Consider the following 19,374-nt stretch of genomic DNA (forward strand, 5'->3'; position numbering starts at 1 on the left):
GTGCAACACGAATGCAATAACTGTTATTTCAAATGCTGTGATTATGTATAATCATTGTTAGTCCACAGTGTGATTGCCATGGAAACCCAACTTGGTTGTTCTCTCAACTTTACTCGTAAAAGAAAAGAGAAAAAAAAAGTGGTGTATTAAGGCAGGAAAGTCATAAAAGTTCATGACATGTTCCTGAAATTTGAGCAGTTGCACAAATATTAAAAAGTTTGACAGTCGTGGCTCAGACTGTTAAACTTTTCCCATTAATGCAGACATATTGCTAAAAAAAATAATCAGTCCACTGCAGGGTAAAAAGTGCCCTGCAGAAAATGGATAGAGTGCTTCTAAGCGAATAAGTCATTTTTAAAAAGCAGCCAAAAATTTTAAGCACAACGTACCTTCCTTCAGGAGGTCGGTGATGTCGGCCTGGTACTTGTTCCCAACGCGGATCTCCCCCTTATCAGCCAGCAGGGTCTTCTGCTGAGGGTCGTACACCAGCGAGTAGAAGAAGGCATCCTGGGAAATACAGATGGCAGGAAGGTGTGAGGATGCAATGAAAGGAACAGGAAGCGGGATGGGCGAGCGGAGAGGCGAAAGAGTGGGGTGTATCTGTTGGTCTGCGTGCGTGTGTGTTTGTGTCTGTGTATTTTCCCCCTCTCCTAGTCTCTCGTCTCCTCATTACAGTACGTGAAAAGAACATTCTAGGTCAACACGTTGAATAATTCATCTGGAAACAAGAATCTTTAAACTCATAAGATACTTACTCTCCTCCTCTCTCTCTCTCTCACACACACACACACACACACCCTAAAATCTAAAACCTAATTACAGTTGAGACCCCATCATGATCATGTACCTCTCTGTCCAGGTAGGACTTCAGGGCTTCTGTCTCGTTCAGCAGCGTCACACAGCACTTTCCCCTGAAGGATGTAAGAAACACAGTTGAGGAAAAAGTAAGAGAAAAAGAAAGAAGAAAAAAATTAGGAAAGACACAGGAGGAAGTCATAGAGGAGAAAAGTATGAGCCAATATTTGACATGTGAAACATAGAAAAGCAGACGGGGCTTAAAGTCCATGGGATTTTAAGTGGTTATGTAAGTGCAAGATGAAAGCTGCTCTCTGGTCCAAACTCCTCTGCAGGAGAAATGTAGGATACAGCTCAGAATCTCCAATGATGGTATTGATTCAGGTCCAGTTTGCCCAGCTTTTTTGGGGGGATAAATCCTGGTCCAGTGTGTTGACACCAACAGCACTCATCCCTGTCCCCAAACTGCTACAGTCTGAACTGAGATTATTTACCAGCTAATTAGTCATACCTCTCTAGCCTGAAGCAAATACGATTTGGCAGGGTAATAAACTCAAGCGCACTGTGTAACCTCGCCACACACTGTTAAGTTAGAAAACTTAATCAAGCTTGAATTCTCACTAAACAAACTGCTCATCAGAGCATTTTTATTCGAGCAGATGTCAGTTTGCTCTTCTTGTGACTTCAGAAATGTCAAGTAATAATACGCTAATGATTAGGTAGGTTTGCCTCGAGCTTACTGATGAGCAAAGGCAGGTTTATATCTAGAAACAGCTTTCTGTTGACATTTACTGCTCAGCGTGTACCCTGCATATGAGTGGATTACTTTGTGTCTGTCTTTCTCGCCAGCACAGCTTCACGTATAGCAGGCAATGTGACATCAAGGAAATTGCAGTATTTGCATCAAAAAGCATGAATATACATTATAACAGTATGAATGAGTTTATGCAATGCATGTAAAAAATAAAAAAAAATTAGCAAAATGGAAATGAGAATAATCAGAAGAAATTTGCAAATATTTGTTATACTGTAGGTCTTGACATTATGATGAAATCAAGACTCGTTTTTCAGTATTAGAAATTTATCTCACTCATTAACTATTTTTAATTAATCAATGCAAACAATGTAAACTGCATTTGTGATGTGAATAAGTCCACCTTTCCTACACGTGATCCAAATTTCCTACTTAAGCAAAATGTAATTCACAGTCAATAATGCTGCAATCCATCTAAATTTTAGGGTCAAGTTACACAGGCCCAGAGACCAGTTAACAATCATCTGGCAAATCACTCGACATGGAGGAAAAACAAATGTTCCTCGATCTGGTCCAAGTGGTTGCTGATCTACACTGGCTGCAAAAAGGTGCACCAAAAACCTGATTTCTCTGGTCGCTAGCAGATTGCCGCAGTTGCACAAGAGCAATCTGCAGCAATCCCTTGCAGCCACTTGGGGTATACACATTTTTTATCCCCCCTCGCAACTGTTGGTTGCCAGAAGGTTACTAACCAGTCTCTAGGCCTGCGTAACTGAGGTGTTAATCAGCCTAAATTTTTACTCATTTATAGTATCAATATTACATTACACTGCTCATTAGCTGAAAATTTCTAACCGCTACCAATTTTTATTAACCACCTATTGGCTTGAAGCCAACACAGAAAAACAACAAAGCATTCATCACTGATAATATTCATTAAAAAAAAGACAACAAAACAAAACAAAACAAAAAAAAATTTCATCTAGTTATAACCATAAATTCATAACTACTAATTCTAAAAACAAGTCGGTTCTGTCTGTCTTGTTTTCTCTTCACCGACCCCCTACCGTCTAGGAAAATTTCATCAGAAATGTTCTGTTTGGAGAGAAATTTGGGTTTGTTGAATCAACTGTAACCCAAAAGATTTGGATGAAAAGATGAAGAAACATTTGGTGAACAAAACTTCAGTCACAGCATGAGATGGGTATTTGAAACCAAAATAGAATGTCAAGTAGGTGGGTGGGTTTAGAAGTTGCACAAGCAAGTCCCACAAAAAGAAGGTAAATAAAACATCTAGTCCTGTGACACAAATGAAGTGTACCTGATGTGTGTGGCTGGTAAAGACTCCAGCTGGCGAGAAAGGAAGAGCTCTCTGTGTCTGAGCTGGTGTTTTTGTTTCTCGGGGAGATCCCGCATCTCTGGATTCTCCATCTCCTCCTCCAGCTCCCCTAGGTGAAGGAAAAAAAAAAAAAAAAAAAGGAGAGGTGTCAAACATAAGTACTTTAGATGAGGCAGAACAATGAAGTCCATAAGCGGGGAAAAAAGTCAGAATGGCAAGTGAATCGGCTGAAGCCACACACTCGACACAGAGGATGCACATTTGATGAGCTGGAACGATGGAGCCCCCAAGGAGAGGGAGAGCTGTGTATATATACAGATATTTTACATAAAGTGGTATGAATCAAACAGGATGTCAAGTGGACTGAGATCGCTTGGCTCAGTTCTACCAAAAGTGAAGTAAAAGGCCCAATCCAGCCTTTGGGGGTGTAAGGTAGCACAGAGCGACACAGTTTAATGTGCTATTGTTGGTAGTTATTCCTGCTATAATAAAATCAGAAATCTAATCAAAATATAATCAATAAAGTCCAATAAGAAAATAATCGCTACGATGATTAACATTTAAATCTTTCAACCCAGACTTTCTTTGTGTGTGTGCACTCTTTCTGTGCAGATGCGACCTTGAGCTCTGTTTGTGTGTGTAAGGAGTTAGCCTAAACAATCGTCTGTGTGTGAGAAAAGTGGAGCAGGCAGAGAGACCGAAGCAGAAAAGGTTTTGGATTTTATTATGCATGAACAGCAGAAGAAGTAGTTTTTAAGTCTATGTCACCTCAAATCCTGCAACATTCCAGGTATCACTGTTACCTCAGGCTTGTTCATGCTTTTAATGCCCTTCCACTGATCTGCTCAGTGTATTACATGTTTGTTATGTCCTGCATTTTTAAGCAAAGAAAATGTAATTCAAAAGTTAAGAGCATGAGAAAAATTAAAGAAAATATACACCTGTGAAGGGATTCTGATGTTAATTCTTTGATGTCAATATAGATCAGAAACACAAAAGGGTTTTTTGTTTGTTTTGAAATTTGAAGCCATCCATAAATGGATCAATAAAACAGAGTCCAAACACATGCAGTTAGTGGGGTTGGGTTAACAGGTGATTCTAAGCTGGCCATAGGTGTGAATGTGAGCGTGAATGGTTTCGTGATCTCTGTGTTAGCCCTGTGAGACTGGCAACCTGCCCAAGGTGTACACCCTGCCTCTCGCCCTATGGCAGCTGGATAGGGTCCAGCCCTCCTGCAACTCTGAACTGGATAAGTGGAAGAAGAATGGTGGATGCGTACATGGATGGACATTGTTTCAATTGCATTTTTTAATAACATAAGGTTAAGTTTCCAAAAATTACGCTGGGTTTAAAATCTTCAAAAAATGTTGTACTGCAACTTTTGTTTTACACTTGCAAAAAGAAAGTATTCCAGAAAGTTAGCACCATATATATATGTATAAAGCATCACAGCCAGCTGCAAAACATATATATTTTAAAATTCCCTCTCCCACTAAAAACATCAGCAAAATCAATGCTTTGGAAAGTTTCTGGGTTCAAACCTGCTGTGCAGCTGGTGCCTGTCTGTTTGGGATTCTAAATTGGCCATAGGTGTGAGCATGATCCTAAATGATTGTCTGTCTCTCTGTGTTAGCCTGCCATCCTCCCCAGGGTATACCTTGTCTCTAAACAAATGTCAAATAGGACATGCTCCAGCCTCTCCCATGACCCTGAATTAGATAATAGGTTAAGAAACTGACTGAATGGATGGCTGACTGGATAAAAGAACGGCTGGGTCGTATATTTCCCAGAACACAACCAATAAAATCTTTCCGTTAGTCTCTCTCACCTTGTTTCTGTTATTTTTAAGACTTGATAAAAGCCCTTTTTTATCACAGAAGACATTTATTCAACTGTTCTCACAAATTGGATAGTATATTGACTGACTAATAAGCTGAACTTTAGGTGTAAAACTCAGGAGTTTCCCTTTAGTTGCATGCTGCTGATTGAGCTAATTTCTCTTGAGTCAGAAGCTGAGCTCGAAGATTTGTCTTCTATTAGTTGTACTTCACACACACACACACACACACACACACACACACACACACACACACACACACGCACACACTCTAACATTTGCATGTAGAAAAAGCAAGAATCAAAAGGGCACCAGGTGAGAGGAAGGGGAAGGAAAAAAAGAGAAAAGAACAGTTCTAGTAAAGGGGTCCAAGAATGACTGGACGGAGAGAGTGCTGAAGAGATGTCTGCCTGTTTGAGTGAGCCATGTATCTGAGTCATCCTTTAGTAAAAGATTGCGCCATGGCTAGTGGGTTAGTACATTTCCGATGTTAATTCCTATTCCCATGGATGTGGATGGATGAGGGAAACGCAGAGGGAAAAGGAGGCGAGATGGATGGTAAAATAAACAGAGAGACAGATAACAGTAGAGAAGAACACAGGAGAAAAATGTGACAAAAGTGATAAAGAGAATGGGAGCTTAAGATGAAGGCCGAGCGACATAAACACATGGAGGAAACGAGAGAGAGGTAGAAGGGGAGCAATAGAGAAATCAGCAGGGAGAGCCAGAGTGAGAGAGTGAGGAAGGAGGCCGATGAGAGAGCAGAAGTGAAACGAAGAGCGGGAGAGCAGTCAGTACGTGCTCCAATTCATTTGGAGTTTCATTAGAGGAAGCGAGACAGAAAGAGGGAGACAGGGAGCAGAACAAAAGCAATCAAGGGATTTTCAGGAGAAGAGATGTGTGGCCAAAATCAATAAGTACTCCATCTCTCCCTCACTCTGCCCAGCACTCAGCACCCAGCAGACACACTATCAATGCCCAGGCAACGCAGAGGCGCGCACACACACTCACACACAGCGTGGGCTTCACCATCTTCTTCCATGTGAAGGCAGGAAAATATGGACCAAGATCCAAAGAGGAGAAGTACCAGAGATTAAACTGAGAGATGTTTTGTGAATCTCATTTCTATAAAGATACTGTACTGATGTTCCCAGCAGTTACCATGAATCAGATGTTGAAAACTGGAAGTGCACGTCGGTTTTCCTTTACAAGGCATTGCTCTGGTATTTAAAAAATAAATAAATAAATCAAATTCATATTGTGCAAATAAAGTTGTGTTGAATATCAGTGAAACGGGCTTTACTGTGATGCAAAAGTATGCATAGAAAAGATTTACCAGTAAATCAATGTTTTGGGGATTTTTTTGGACAGTAAATACATTTAAAACTAGTAATTAGAACCAACAGTGTTACCTCTGATAACAAAAATGGAGACCATCACTATATAACACAATGAATATCACAATAAAGCACTGTTACTAGAATGCTTTCCTTGTTTCTTCATCCAAAGTGAGGAAAAAGAGGAATTATATACAGTAAGATCCAAAGCTGGAGTACCTTAATTGACCCCTGATCCTTCAGGATATATTACTGCTCATTTTATCCGTCTCTCAATAATATAACATTATATAAACAAATATAGCCACAATTAGTCCCAGTTGACCTCAAAAACATACATGTGAAGTATATAAGAGGATTTCTTACACTACAGAATATCTGGAGTTGTGGGGTATTATTCTAATGTCAAAATAGGCCTTATTAGGAGAAAAGGAACAAAGATGCAGGAAAAGAGATTAGATTTGAGGTTTGAGTTGGCAGAAAAAAAAAGTGAAGCCCTGTCAAAGACCAGGAGTTCTGTTGGAGACTAAAAACCTGAAACTTTGTATGCCTTTATATAAGAGGTGAAATCAAAATCTTTTGTGGTTCTTCAATAAAAAACAGAGAGCCTAAATAAATTAAATTTGGCTGTTGTCCCCTTTGAGGTCGTCTCCTTTTGCACTCCTGAACTGCTTCGAGCATTCCTGCCAATTTAGGATCACAGTGGACTCACAAAGCCTGCCTGTATTTAATGCATACCTCCCTATTTGTGTTTTGTGAAATTTTTCCCTGTAGTAGATTACTGGTGAATTTACCGATGGTGGCTTTCATGTTATCCAGATTGCAAAGACCTTGAAGCAAACGTATGATTCTTGATTTTGCAATACAAATAGTATTTGCTTGACTTCAAAGCTAAGTCTCAATATGTGGGTGTGAGTGTTTGGATGTGTGTTACTCTGCTTCTGCATGCCCATATCTGTTACTTCATATACACACACACACACACACACACACACACACACACACACACACACACTCTAGCAGGATTATGTAGTGGTCCATCAGCAGGCTGGTCCTTCCAGCTGGCCCCTGGCTGTGAGTCCTTGAGAAGCAATTCAACTCCCCAACCTCAGTCCTCCTCCTCTCCTCCTCGGAGCCAATCTCCTGGCAGTGCACCCATACCATACTCTACAAATTGCCTCTCCATCTCACCTGTCCCAGCCAATTATCAATTATTGATGAATGGGTCGCCTTACTGTGTTGAGATGGTGAGAGGAGGGAGAGGAAAGGAGAGAGCAGGCTTCAGGGCAAGTTGAGGAGGTGAGGAAAGCATAGCTGATTGGTGTTAACTTAACCAACTGACTACATCTCTAAAAAAAAAAAAAAAAGTGGTCTGTTTCATAATGTACTGAACTGTAAACGGCTGCAGAGAGGCTCATGTAATTACTAAAATACCAATGGTAAACCTCTTATAACCAATCCATCATATCCATGACTATTAAATTAAAAAAATGAAACTTTATTTAATTAACTGAATTTAAATTTCAATCATAATCCTAATTTCAAAGTTGGGAGGCTGTCTAAAACAAAAGACATCAATGACTTGCAGAGCTATTAAATCCATATTTACAGCAGAAAATAGAAAACTAAGAAAATGTAACATGTTCGGAACAAAAAAAGTTTCTGGGGGTGGGGCAACAAAACAATGGAAAAGTAAGTGGTACTTAAAAGAAATGTGTGGTGGAGTATTTTGCAAATAATTAGGTTTGTTGTGAAAAGGCAGTAAGACTGGTTATAAAAAGTCTTATTGAGGGACAGACTTTCGTAGAGGTAAAGGTGAGCAAAGGTTCCTTAATCTGCCAAAAAGGAAAAAAATTGATCTGCAAAATTGTGGAAGAAATTTCTGAGCAATGTTCCTCCATGTAATACTGTGAAAACTTTGAATATCTCATCATCAACAATACATAATATCATCAAAGGTTTCCAGGAATCTGGAGAAATCTCTGTGCACAAGGCTGATAATCATTACTGGATACTCGTGACATTTGGGCTAGGGCTGCTCGATTATGGCAAAAATGATAATCACGATTATTTTCACTGAAATTGAGATCTCGATTATTTGACGATATTTATTTAACAGTAACAATGTATTGAATAATGGCTTTAAAGATTGTCAAAAAATAATATAAAATAGTGTGCAAATACTGATTACAGTGGAAATGTTTGCAATATAAAAAAATAAATGAAAAATGTAAACATCTATGTTTAGTGAACTTCAAAATACTGCACAATATTTGATCCACGTCTGACTCCGCGAACCCATAATGTTTCCACACCACTGAAGTCGTTTTACCTCTCTTTTCAACCAACGGCATTCTTTCTTCAGCAGCCATTATCCTCTCCTCTCCAAATAACTTCTGCTTAGCTTTCCGAGCTTTCCGAGCTTCCCTCGGGTCCTCTTAATTGTTGTGACGAGTGTTCGAAACGCAGAGAGGTGCGCTCGATTTGCCACACGGAGCAGCGCGAGAGTAAAGCACAAGGGAGGTGCTAATAATCGGCTCAGTCATTTTTAAAGATCGTTGAAAGCCCAGATCATAATCTAGATTAAAATTCGATTAATTGAGCAGCCCTAATTTGGGCCCTAAGACAGCACTGCATTAAAAAACAGCCATGTTTCTGTCACAGAAATCCCTGCATGGGCTCAGAAACACTTCCTGAAATCATGGTCTGTGAACACAGTTTGGCATGTCATCCACAAATGCAGTTTAAAGTTCATGCAAAAAAGGAGCCATGTGTGAACGTGATCCAGAAATGCTGTGGTCTTCTGGGGCCCAAAGCTCACTTACAATGGACTGACGCAAAGTGAAAAACTTTGTGTGTGGAATATGAAGCAGAATCCAGGTGCTGAACTAAGAACTCTCTCTGAGCCTTAAGATACCTCCACACACATACCTTTGCAAACATCCTACAGTGGCCTGTTATAAGGTACACTAATCTCAGCCCAACTCCATCATTCTTCACATCACATCACCCTTATCCTGCCTCATGTCCTCCTCTGCCTCCTCATTAGCTCAAATGACTAATAAAGTTCTATTTACAGTTACAGTAACAGTTCAACAAAGGCCTGTTTTGATCAATACAACAATTACTCACCAAAATAATTCTGACTATGGTTTTGGCAATGAACCAAATGCCCAACATTATACTGAGATGATATTTTCTACACTTATCTAACTGCCCTGTCCTCCATTAGCCGTTTACTTTTGAGATATGATATTAACTCACTTGAGCTGCGGCTGTTGATTATTTCAATAATCACTGGATATAACCTCTGTCAAAAAAACAAAATCCTTTGATTTTATTTACATACCATCTTAAAACCAGATTTCTTTTTCTTAAATAAAATAAGGTATACATTCAATCTAAACTAAGGAATTAGGGAAAAAAAGCCTTTGTCTTCTTAGAAGACTTTCTAACATTAAAATGAGGCAAAAAGACAACTAACAATATTGTATTTTGGTGTGTGTTCATGAGTATTTGTGTCTTCATGTTTAAGTGTACCAGTGAATTAGTGACTTTGTGTGTCTATATAAGCCTTTAAGCATGTGGTAGCTTCATCTGACTGTTCTCAGAACTGAGGTTTGCCATGTGCTCTTAAGAAGCACCTCCTGCTGCAGAAAGCAGACGTTGTGATGGTGTAGATGTTAATAATTAATGTTAATAATAATTCAGTGTCCTGAGTAACAGCACCGGGTCATTGGCTCAGGGTTTTACTGTGAAATGTATACTTTTAATGGCCTGTGAAAAATAATAATAATAATTTATTTAAATTTATTATCTTTATATTAACCTAAATCTGCTGAATAATGTTACAAAACGCTTGAAATAAAACTGTACACCCCATATCCCCCTTTAGACCGCTATGCTGTCAGCCTTCATCAAGCATCGTGAACACCAAGTTAATAGTTCATCACTTATTTTAACTTTTGTAGCTTTACTGTAGATATTTTTACTTTTCTTCTTCGCTTTTCTTCACATTGGAGCTTTTTGAACACTTGTTTTTTTCCAGTAAAGATTTTAAAGTTGATTCCAATTGCAAGTGCTGATGTTTTTTTCACTCCACCTGAGCTCACTGTCTCAATAACAGCTCCGCCTCTTTACGCCATTTGTGTGTAGACAGACTCCACATTAAACAATGACAGCATTGTCACTGCTGCTGCTGTGTTATCAGTTTTTTGTTGAGAAACCTGGGGCCTACTTGTGCTTAATGTTGTACTACTTTATGTTCAAACATGTGCTCCCAAAAAAAAAAATCTATTTTTATTTGCAAATGTGGGTGAAACCCTCACAAACACTTACATGGTGAGCTCTACAACATCTTTTTGCAATCAAGTCATTCAAGTTACTTGAATTTTTGCTATTGTTGTTAACTGCTACTACAAAAATAGCAGTAACCACACCTAATCCCACCACATGATCAACGATTAGATATAAACGTTTTATGTGCTGCGTAACACCCATTTCAAATAAATCTTTAGATAGACATCTTAGGTCTGCCTCGTCAAGGGTGAGATGAACAAGAAAAAGTACTTTGATTCTGAACGTCTTTCCATCTCACCCAAGAGCACTATCAAGATGATTTCCCCCCGTTTCACAGCACAGTCCAAGTAAGAGTAACAACAACAACAACACAGTCAGCTGAAGAAAAAAAAAAGAAAGAAAGGAAGAAGACGACAACGCAGTGTTGGAGTGCCGATCATTTTTTTGTGCCGGTTGCATAATGGTTACAATGGGACTTCAGCTCAAGCATGCATTCACTGAAGTTTTGCTTGTGCATTGTTTGTTTTTTCCCCCTCAAACCACAAAAATCATCCTGGATGTTGTTCAGTCATTGCAGCAGACCACATTTTATCCCTATAGCTTAACTCCATAAGGAAAGGGTTAAGGATACAACACACAAGGGTTCTACAGTGAATGAATAGATTTAGAAATTCAAGTACATGTAACTACCAAGAGACATAATAAGCAAATCTCCATGTACATTGTTTTAAATTATGTGGTTTGACTGATTAATGTTCATTTGACTGGCTGGAAGGAATAACCACAAAAGTGCCTTATCAGTCACAAAATAATAAATCATGTCTTCTAGAGATTCAAGCCATGACTGCAATATGGAGGCCGACCCTTCTCACATTACAAAGGCTTAGGAACAAGTGACGCATGTATGTGAGCTTAAGCTGTACCATTTGAATAAGGTATGTATAGCGTTGCATATAGACTGACCTTCTTTCAATTAAATAAAGTATTAAAATGACTATAATAACTATAATAACAGATGTTGAGAAAGAAAAATATGCCATCAACAATACATCGATCCACGTTAGGGTCACAAGGGGTTGGAGACCATCTCACCTGACTCTAGGTTAGAGGCCAAGTAAACCATGTACAGCACACCAGCCCATCGCAAAGCTAATATAGAGAAACATGCAATCATTCAAGCTTATATCCACACCTAAACCCAATCCAGAATTAGCAGTTCACCTAACAAGGCTGTCTTTAGACTGTGGGCGCAAGTACAGTACACCTAGACAATAGATTCCAACCCAGAATCTTCTCACTGCGCCACCCGTTTACACGTGGTCACATGTTTAAGATCATTTCTACAGCAGTGCAGTAGACACGATGAAATGTGCCTTTCAAACTGCTATGCAGTGTCAATAGCATATCTAACGACTACCAGCTTTTGTAGAACACATCAGGAAGTAGAAAATAGAATTAGAATAATCTGGCTGTTGCTGTGTATGGTTTTGAATAGCTGACAAAATGCAGTTTTTATAGAAATTTCTTTTCGTGCGTGCTTGTAAATACACGCAGAAAACAAGGTCATTAAAAATAAAAAGCAGTTATGTTCATTCCAGAGGCATATCTTTTAGCAACAAACAGTAAACCACTTGAAGCTGACAGGTTGAAGAAAACAGAGATATGAATTTAATTTCATACTTTCATAGGTTTTCATTTATTTGTTTACACAATATTGAAACACCTGAAAATGACTGCTACATGGTGCATTATTCTGGAAAATCCAGATGGTATACAACCATCTGTACAGCTACATGTCAGCATTTCATGTAGGCAAAAAAATAAATATTCCTATAGTTACAGTACACTTTTTTCTTGAAACTTTTCTTAAACATTTCTTTTGTTTTTATTTGCTCGCGGTAGGTAAAGTGTGAGTCCTGCTGTGGCATAAGTCACTGCTGTACAAAGAAAGACAAGACAAAGACAGTCTGAATAGCTACAGCTGATTAGGCTATTCCTCACAGTAAAAGCTTATTACTTTCTAACTGTATACGGGATGATGTGCAAACTCCTATACCGTGAGTGCACTTAGTTATTCGACATTAAAAACATAATAAAAAGAATATTCCATTGTTTTTGGACATTATTTTAGCCTGAAAAAAGAGAGGTCGATGTAACATAATATTAGCCCAGGACCTGATTCAACTTTCTGTGCATCATTTCACTGGCAACAGTGTTTCCTATTGTTTATAGAAGCAAGGAGCGACATCTCCAAAACAGAAAAAAGGTTTGAGTCATGGCAAATTCAAATGTGTGGAAGGAGGGGCCGTGGAGGTAAAATGGCAAATCTGCCACAGAGGCTGACCACTCAGGAGCCTGCTTCACTCAGAGGGGAGGAGCTACCACTGGATTCGGAGGCCCCATTGAGGGAGTGCTCTGAATCTTTGCAAGCAAAATATTTGATCAATGACTCACAGCAGACACACATTAAAAGCACACACACCACCGCCATCCTCCGCTGATCCACAACGAAACTGAATTAAATGCACCCCTTCAGCAATTCCTCCGACAGGGCCCAGAGCTAAAAACTCAAGTACATCATGCACCTATAACACGCGGACCCACACAAGCATGCAGATACACATATACACTCAGCCAAAGTGGGGCTGCAGCTACATAAATGCAGACAGGATGCAGCCCACACCCATGTGGTGCACAGCAATTCCTTCCATGCATTTTTTACATATTGAAAATGTCTAGAAGCCCCCTCACTGAACTGCAGCTGGCAGAGAGGTCTATATAGGAACAGTCCACTGATGCATTACTCTACAACATTCATAATGCAATATCCATCACACTGCAACTTCCATATAACGCTAGCTTTATTGGAGTATTGTTTTTAACACTGCAACCCTGATTATACATTCATATTTATTCATCAACAAACCAGAGAGAGGATACAAGCGATCCACAAAAATACCCAAATATCACAGCTCGCAATATTTCACGACTCTTTCCAATATACAATAAGAGCATATTTCCTTTTCAATCAACACCAGAGCAAGAACAAAAACATCAAAAATAATCAGACCTTCTTAAAAGAACGCCACACTAACAAGCTGATGCTGTGTGGTCCAGCAGAATAAACAATCCCCTTCTGCCATGGTTACAACCCCCAGGCCTCCTCAGTAGACGCTGTGGTTAAGACACAGACACACACACACACACACACACACACACACACACACACACTAACAGGATACTTGGTAGCTCTCAGACACGCACGCACACACTTTCACACCCGAAGAGCTAACATTTATCCTGCCACACCCAGTCAAAGTTTGGTGGCTGGTTTTGCTGGTCTCGACTAAAGGATGTCAGTGTTTCCACTGCTGGTTATCACAAGAAAAAATGGACGTCAAATAACGTGCAAAGATTTTTTCTATTTGCTTTAGCTGGATCTGTTTTAGGAGTGCTTACATATTAATTTTAAGTCTAAGTGATAAAACTTTGTGTTGACACAGAAGGCCACATTTGCTCTGGACACCAAGTGTACCTGCTTTAGCCAAAAGTCTTTTTGAGCCTTCACAAGAACCTGAGTATGTCAGGAGTGTGAAACACTCCATTACATAGAGAAAGCAAAAGTGCTAATGTGTTATTCTACTTAGCTATATCTGCTCTTTTGTATAACAGTTATAGTAGGAACCAGCTGAGTATGTTGCTTTCTGTCAGTCACCTAGGAAAGTATATCAGTAATTCAGGATTACAAGTGCGCCAAAAACACATGCAATAAAATGGAGCGACGTCAGAGAAATGACTTGTTCAAAGAAATGGAAAAAATAATAAAAATGTGATTGATGAGTACAGAATGACCCATTTGATTTGTTTGATTCTTTTACATTGCTGCCACATGACCACTGACACAGGTGAATATCAGATTCCTGATGACAGACGATATGAAAAATAACTGTTCATAGATCTATTTAGCCTCTATTTAACCAGTGAGAACCCGTGAGATTAAGAACCTCTTACATTGGCTGCATTAACCTTCCTGGGTTTGAACCCAGGTCCATCTTGTTGCGAGGCAACCAAATGCTCCGCTGTGGCAGCATGGATACAGATTACTAACTTAAGTAGTGGGTAGTAGTGGGTGATTATATCTTCCCACAAGACTAAATACACAATAGATAGACAACAGTTTCAAATGAGGATGAACTCAAGTCTTTTCAAGTTAATTTAAAATAGATATAACCTTCCAAGGTAAGGTTGGCTTGCAGACAAGGTTTACAACCGTATTCAACTAACAAGCAAACTGCACAGGTTTTTATTCTGTTAAAAAATGTTTAGAAGATTACAATAAAATAAGAAGAAAATGCAAAGATTAAAGGAAAACAGACAAAGTGCCTTAAATATATGTAGCCAAACTGCATAGTTACCTCATAAAAGGCCCATAGTGGGACCTCTATGTACCTCCATGTGTCAAAAAAGCCGCGTTTTACATGGTCAAAGAGGTGATATGGAAGAGGTGGTCATGCCAAAAGCAATATCTCTAAGTGGCAATAAATCCTGTATCCTTCTCTACTTCTTTAGGCACTCTGGAGCAGTGCCCTGAAGGCGTAATTTCCAACTGACCACGAGGGACATGACCTAGTAGTCTCAATAGTTTGGCCTTTAAATGACATACTTCTGTTACCTGTTAACAGTTTTCATCTACACTACTTTCTTTTACTGCTAACAAACCTACCATCACATTCTATGTCCCTCTGACGGAGCTTCTATATTTCCCCTTCCCTATTTTTAAAACCACCGCTTGCAAGCGCTTCTCTCAGACGAAACTTCCTGGTAGCCAGAACTTAAAAAGAAAAAAAAAGAAAAGAAAAAAACACATACAAAGCCACCTAAGATGGAGCCGAAGCAGCATTGCTCCAAGTTTTGAAGGACAGGAGCATATTCAAGCACTAAACTCACCCAAACACCCAGACGTTACCATATTGATATACATAACTTATTGAATGCTTTCTGCAAGCCAGTCTATCAGAGGAGGGGCTAAAGTCTGGACCAGCTTGGTAAAAGAAAACAAACTTCAATTTTGTATCACCCCTTGATAAAATCTGGAGTGCAAACAAGCTTACAATCAAGCCAAACAACAAGCAGAGCTGTATTTTTCTGTTCAGGGAAATCTTGTTCGATTGGATGTGAAAGTACCACAAGTTTGCAGTGGAAAATGACTGCAGAGCGTTGTCAGAAAGAAATGTTTCATGTCCTGGTTGGCAGTTTTGTTTGATGCATGATTTTGGCTGGCTGGGTTATGGTCGGTCACTCACTTGCATGTTTGTCTGCCAGAGCGATGAGTGTGCTGGAGATGTCCCTGCGCCGGTAAAAACACACCACTTTGGCCTCCACATTCCCATTGGCTGTCTGCAAACCAGAGACAATCAGCGTTACCATGGCAACAAGTGGTGCCTCACACAGAGAACCAACATGCGCATGCACGGGCACGCGCACACAGATGAAAAACCCATAACTGAGGCTAGTTTTTTAACTTTGCCTGAAAACAAAGTGGCCACAGCAATCCTCCAAAAAAAGAAAAAAGAAAAAAAAAAAATCATGTGTTGCAGTGATGAGGACTGTGTCTGTGCAAGCCCAAGCTCTTTTCCCTTCACATTAATTTCTACATAGATGTTTTCATGCAGAACTGTTTTTAAATTAGAATCTGCATGACAATATTTTATTGAATACTACCTAAAAACAGAAACTAGTAATCCTAGTAAGATTATTTAAAGTGTAAAAGATACTAAGTATAATTTAGACACCAAGTTGTAGCTTTTACCTTTTTCAAATCACTATGCATTAAGTTTTGAGTACTGACTAACTTTTTTATGAGTTTATTGTGTACTGAACGAGGAACGAAGGGATGACAAACAAAGTACAAAGTGAACACCTAACACAGATTTACATTCTGTAGACACTTCAGCTCTGCAGACTTTCTACTTTCCCAATCATCAAATAATTAAAATCCAATTTTCCAGTTCCATTTTTGAACAAAGGCCATAGAACAGAGGAGAGATAATTGGCCCATTTATGGCTGCAAAATAAAACATTTTCTTTGAAAAAAAAGAAAGTTTTGAATAAAATAAAACTCCCACAGCACCCTGTGACAGCACATATAGCATGACATGACATGACTCACAGTTAATCTTAACATTTCCAGTATCACTTCATAAAATTATGTATGTGCACATTTAAGCTGTAAGAACTTTATTTAGTGTACTATAGCCATTTATGGTCAGCACTATCATTGGAGTTTGTGTGTAAGAAATGAAAAACAAGGCTTATCCAGGATTTTTTTTTTAATGGATCAGAGTTTAAATATAGGACAGTAGAATAAGAAGGAGTGTTTCACATTAAATTAGATATTCTTGGGGGTGCATGTGCCCCATTGCAAATATTCTACTTGCCAAGTACTTTGCAACCAACAATTAATTAAGCAACACAATCAGCTGCTTCTCCTTCAAGTCTCTTGTCTCGCTGGGGGACACCAAATCCACAAACTTGCAGCTAGCTCATAGCAGTCATTGTTCTGCTCTGCAGCCTCCATGAGGTAGCACAAGAACCAGCACTTCACCTGATGCAGGTTTTGGGTAGAGTGGCCCTGGAGCTCACACAGTACCTCAAGAGCAGAACAAGAAATACTGGTGTATACAGAATGATGGAGCATCCCAGAGAGTAGGTTGGGAAAAAGATGAGGCTTCAAATATAATTTGGCTGCTGTTAATATACCTGAGCAACATGCCCAAGTAAGATCTGTGACTTTAACAGTGAAATATATGTTTCCTTTCACAATATTATCATAAATAGACACAGAGAAATGTGCATGCAAGTTACATGAAAGCTATACACTGCATATTTATTTCACATTTTAATCAGCAGGCAAACCTACTGGTGTGCACTTTAGACTGCAGAAAGGTTTTCAGACTAAACTGTTAACTTGATCAGTTTTCAGTTTTGATCAATGGAAATTTTTCCCCTCAGACACTGTATTTTCTAAACCAGCATCTCAGGCCGTATGGAAGAGAAACCCAAAGATCCCCGCGGAGCACAGAGACTGACAGTGACAGACAGAATAGAAGGCCGACTCTGAGCTCTGTGTCAATCACATTAAACACTCTCCATATTATTCAGCACAGGCCTGGAACAGGGGACAGACAGCAGGCACCTGTAACTAGTCTACAGAGACATCTCTTTTTCTGCTTCTTTAACTGAACAACGTACCAAATAGCAGGCTGGGATTTACCCAACACCTTAACAACAACATCATCATTAATGTGACACTATAACGCAATACTGCTTTCACTACTGCATTATGCTGAATAAAAACACAACATTTACCATATGCACCACATAAATCATACATTTAAAAGGATAATAAAAATCTGACTACTAACATTTGGTTTCTCTTTTCATTAAGATCTAGTCTGTAGAATTTGTCAAGACTAGCATCCCATATTCAAGTAGTGCATTGTCTAAAAACACACTAACAGTAAAAAATTAAAGCACGCCCATTGTTAATTCTAAGGCTTTACATATCTGGGCATTAAGAAAAAAAAAAAAAACACAATGCAGTCCATAACAAGGCTTAAGAACCAGGTAAATTTAACCTCAGATGAACAACAGCACATGGCATTTACAATGTGTCATTATTTAATTAAGCCAAAATGCAGAAGCAGTGTGTGAAAAACTAATTGCATACCATGAGTCAATAGCTTTAAGAACCACTTTTAGCAATAATAACTTGAAATCATTTTAAGTACGACTTAATCAGTCTGTCACATTGTTGTGGTGGAACTTGGACTCACTCTTCTTACAGTGTTACTTCAGTTCATTGAGGTTTGTGGGCATTAATTTATGCACAGCTCTTTTAAGGTCCCACCACAGCATTTTAATCAGGCTGAGGTCTGGACTTTGTCTGGATCATTGAATCACTTGGATTTTTTTTCACTTTTCAGCCACTCTAGAAGAGATTTGCTAGTGTGATTGACACAATTTTAGCCAAGCTTTAGATGACCTCACATTTGACTAGAATACTTGGGTATACAAGAATTGACTCAATGACTGCAAAACATGCCAAAATCACTACCCCTCTACCACCGTGCTTGACAGTTTGCCTCCACTATGGTCTCATCTGTGCAAATGATATTGTTCCTGAAGTCTTGGTGATTTGTTCAGATGTGACTTTCCTTACCCAAGCCATGTTGCCATGTTCTTTCTTCATGAGAAGAGGCAAATTTCCAAACAAGCCATACTTGTCCAGTCTTGTCCCGTCAATTACTGAGGCCTATATAGTGTCTTAAATGTGGCTCTTGGGTTGTTTGCAATTTCTCCAAGCATTACATGGTCTGACCTTGGAGTGAGTTTATTGGGATGTCCACTTCAGTGCAGACTGGCAACTGTGAATAATCTTTCTCGCTGTCGCATGATGGACTTCAAAGTGTTTGGAAATTGACTTTTAACCCTACTGAGATTGATGGTGAGCAACATTTGATTCATTAAGATCATTGCTGACATCTTTCCTCCTTGGCACTGCGTTAACACACACACTTGAATGCTTCAGACCAAAAAACTGACAAAGCTTCTGCTTTTATAGAGGTGGCCATACTTGATGATGATCAAGCGAATTTGATTAGGAGCACCTGGCTGATACTTCCACTTTTAATCCCTGTGGACACAGTTAGCACATACTTAGTCTTTCCACACGCTGCTCCCGCATTTTGGCTTAATATTTGCTAAATAATGACATGGTGTAATATGTGTTGTTTTTCTTCTGGGGTTACATTTACCTAATTTTAAGACCTGTTAAAGACCAAGTTTTTCTGATGCCCTGATATATAAAACTTATAATTTTAAGAGGCTATATTTTCTTTTTTTTTTAAATGACTGTAAGTCTGAAGCCATATGAAAGCCTATTTGCTGTCGCATACACAATAAAATCTGCAAATCATCACACTTCAGAAGCTGAGACACTTCAGCACAGATA

The 19,374-nt window shown here is 39.1% G+C and overlaps 1 protein-coding gene across 3 annotated transcripts in view; it reads right to left on the bottom strand.

Moving 5' to 3' along the window:
- mta1 (metastasis associated 1) overlaps positions 1 to 19,374 on the bottom strand; it is a 43,363-nt gene that overhangs the window by 12,831 nt on the left and 11,158 nt on the right. For all 3 annotated transcript variants that reach the window (XM_005477278.4, XM_013270066.3, XM_019348835.1), the window contains 4 exons: positions 15,665 to 15,758; positions 2,871 to 2,997; positions 848 to 911; positions 390 to 507 (listed from right to left, as the gene is read on the bottom strand). In XM_005477278.4, coding sequence (XP_005477335.1) covers positions 390 to 507; positions 848 to 911; positions 2,871 to 2,997; positions 15,665 to 15,758 — 403 coding nt within the window. The remainder of the gene's footprint in view (positions 1 to 389; positions 508 to 847; positions 912 to 2,870; positions 2,998 to 15,664; positions 15,759 to 19,374) is intronic.

Source organism: Oreochromis niloticus, linkage group LG19 (genome assembly GCF_001858045.2).
Source record: "Oreochromis niloticus isolate F11D_XX linkage group LG19, O_niloticus_UMD_NMBU, whole genome shotgun sequence".
NCBI lineage: Eukaryota > Metazoa > Chordata > Actinopteri > Cichliformes > Cichlidae > Oreochromis > Oreochromis niloticus.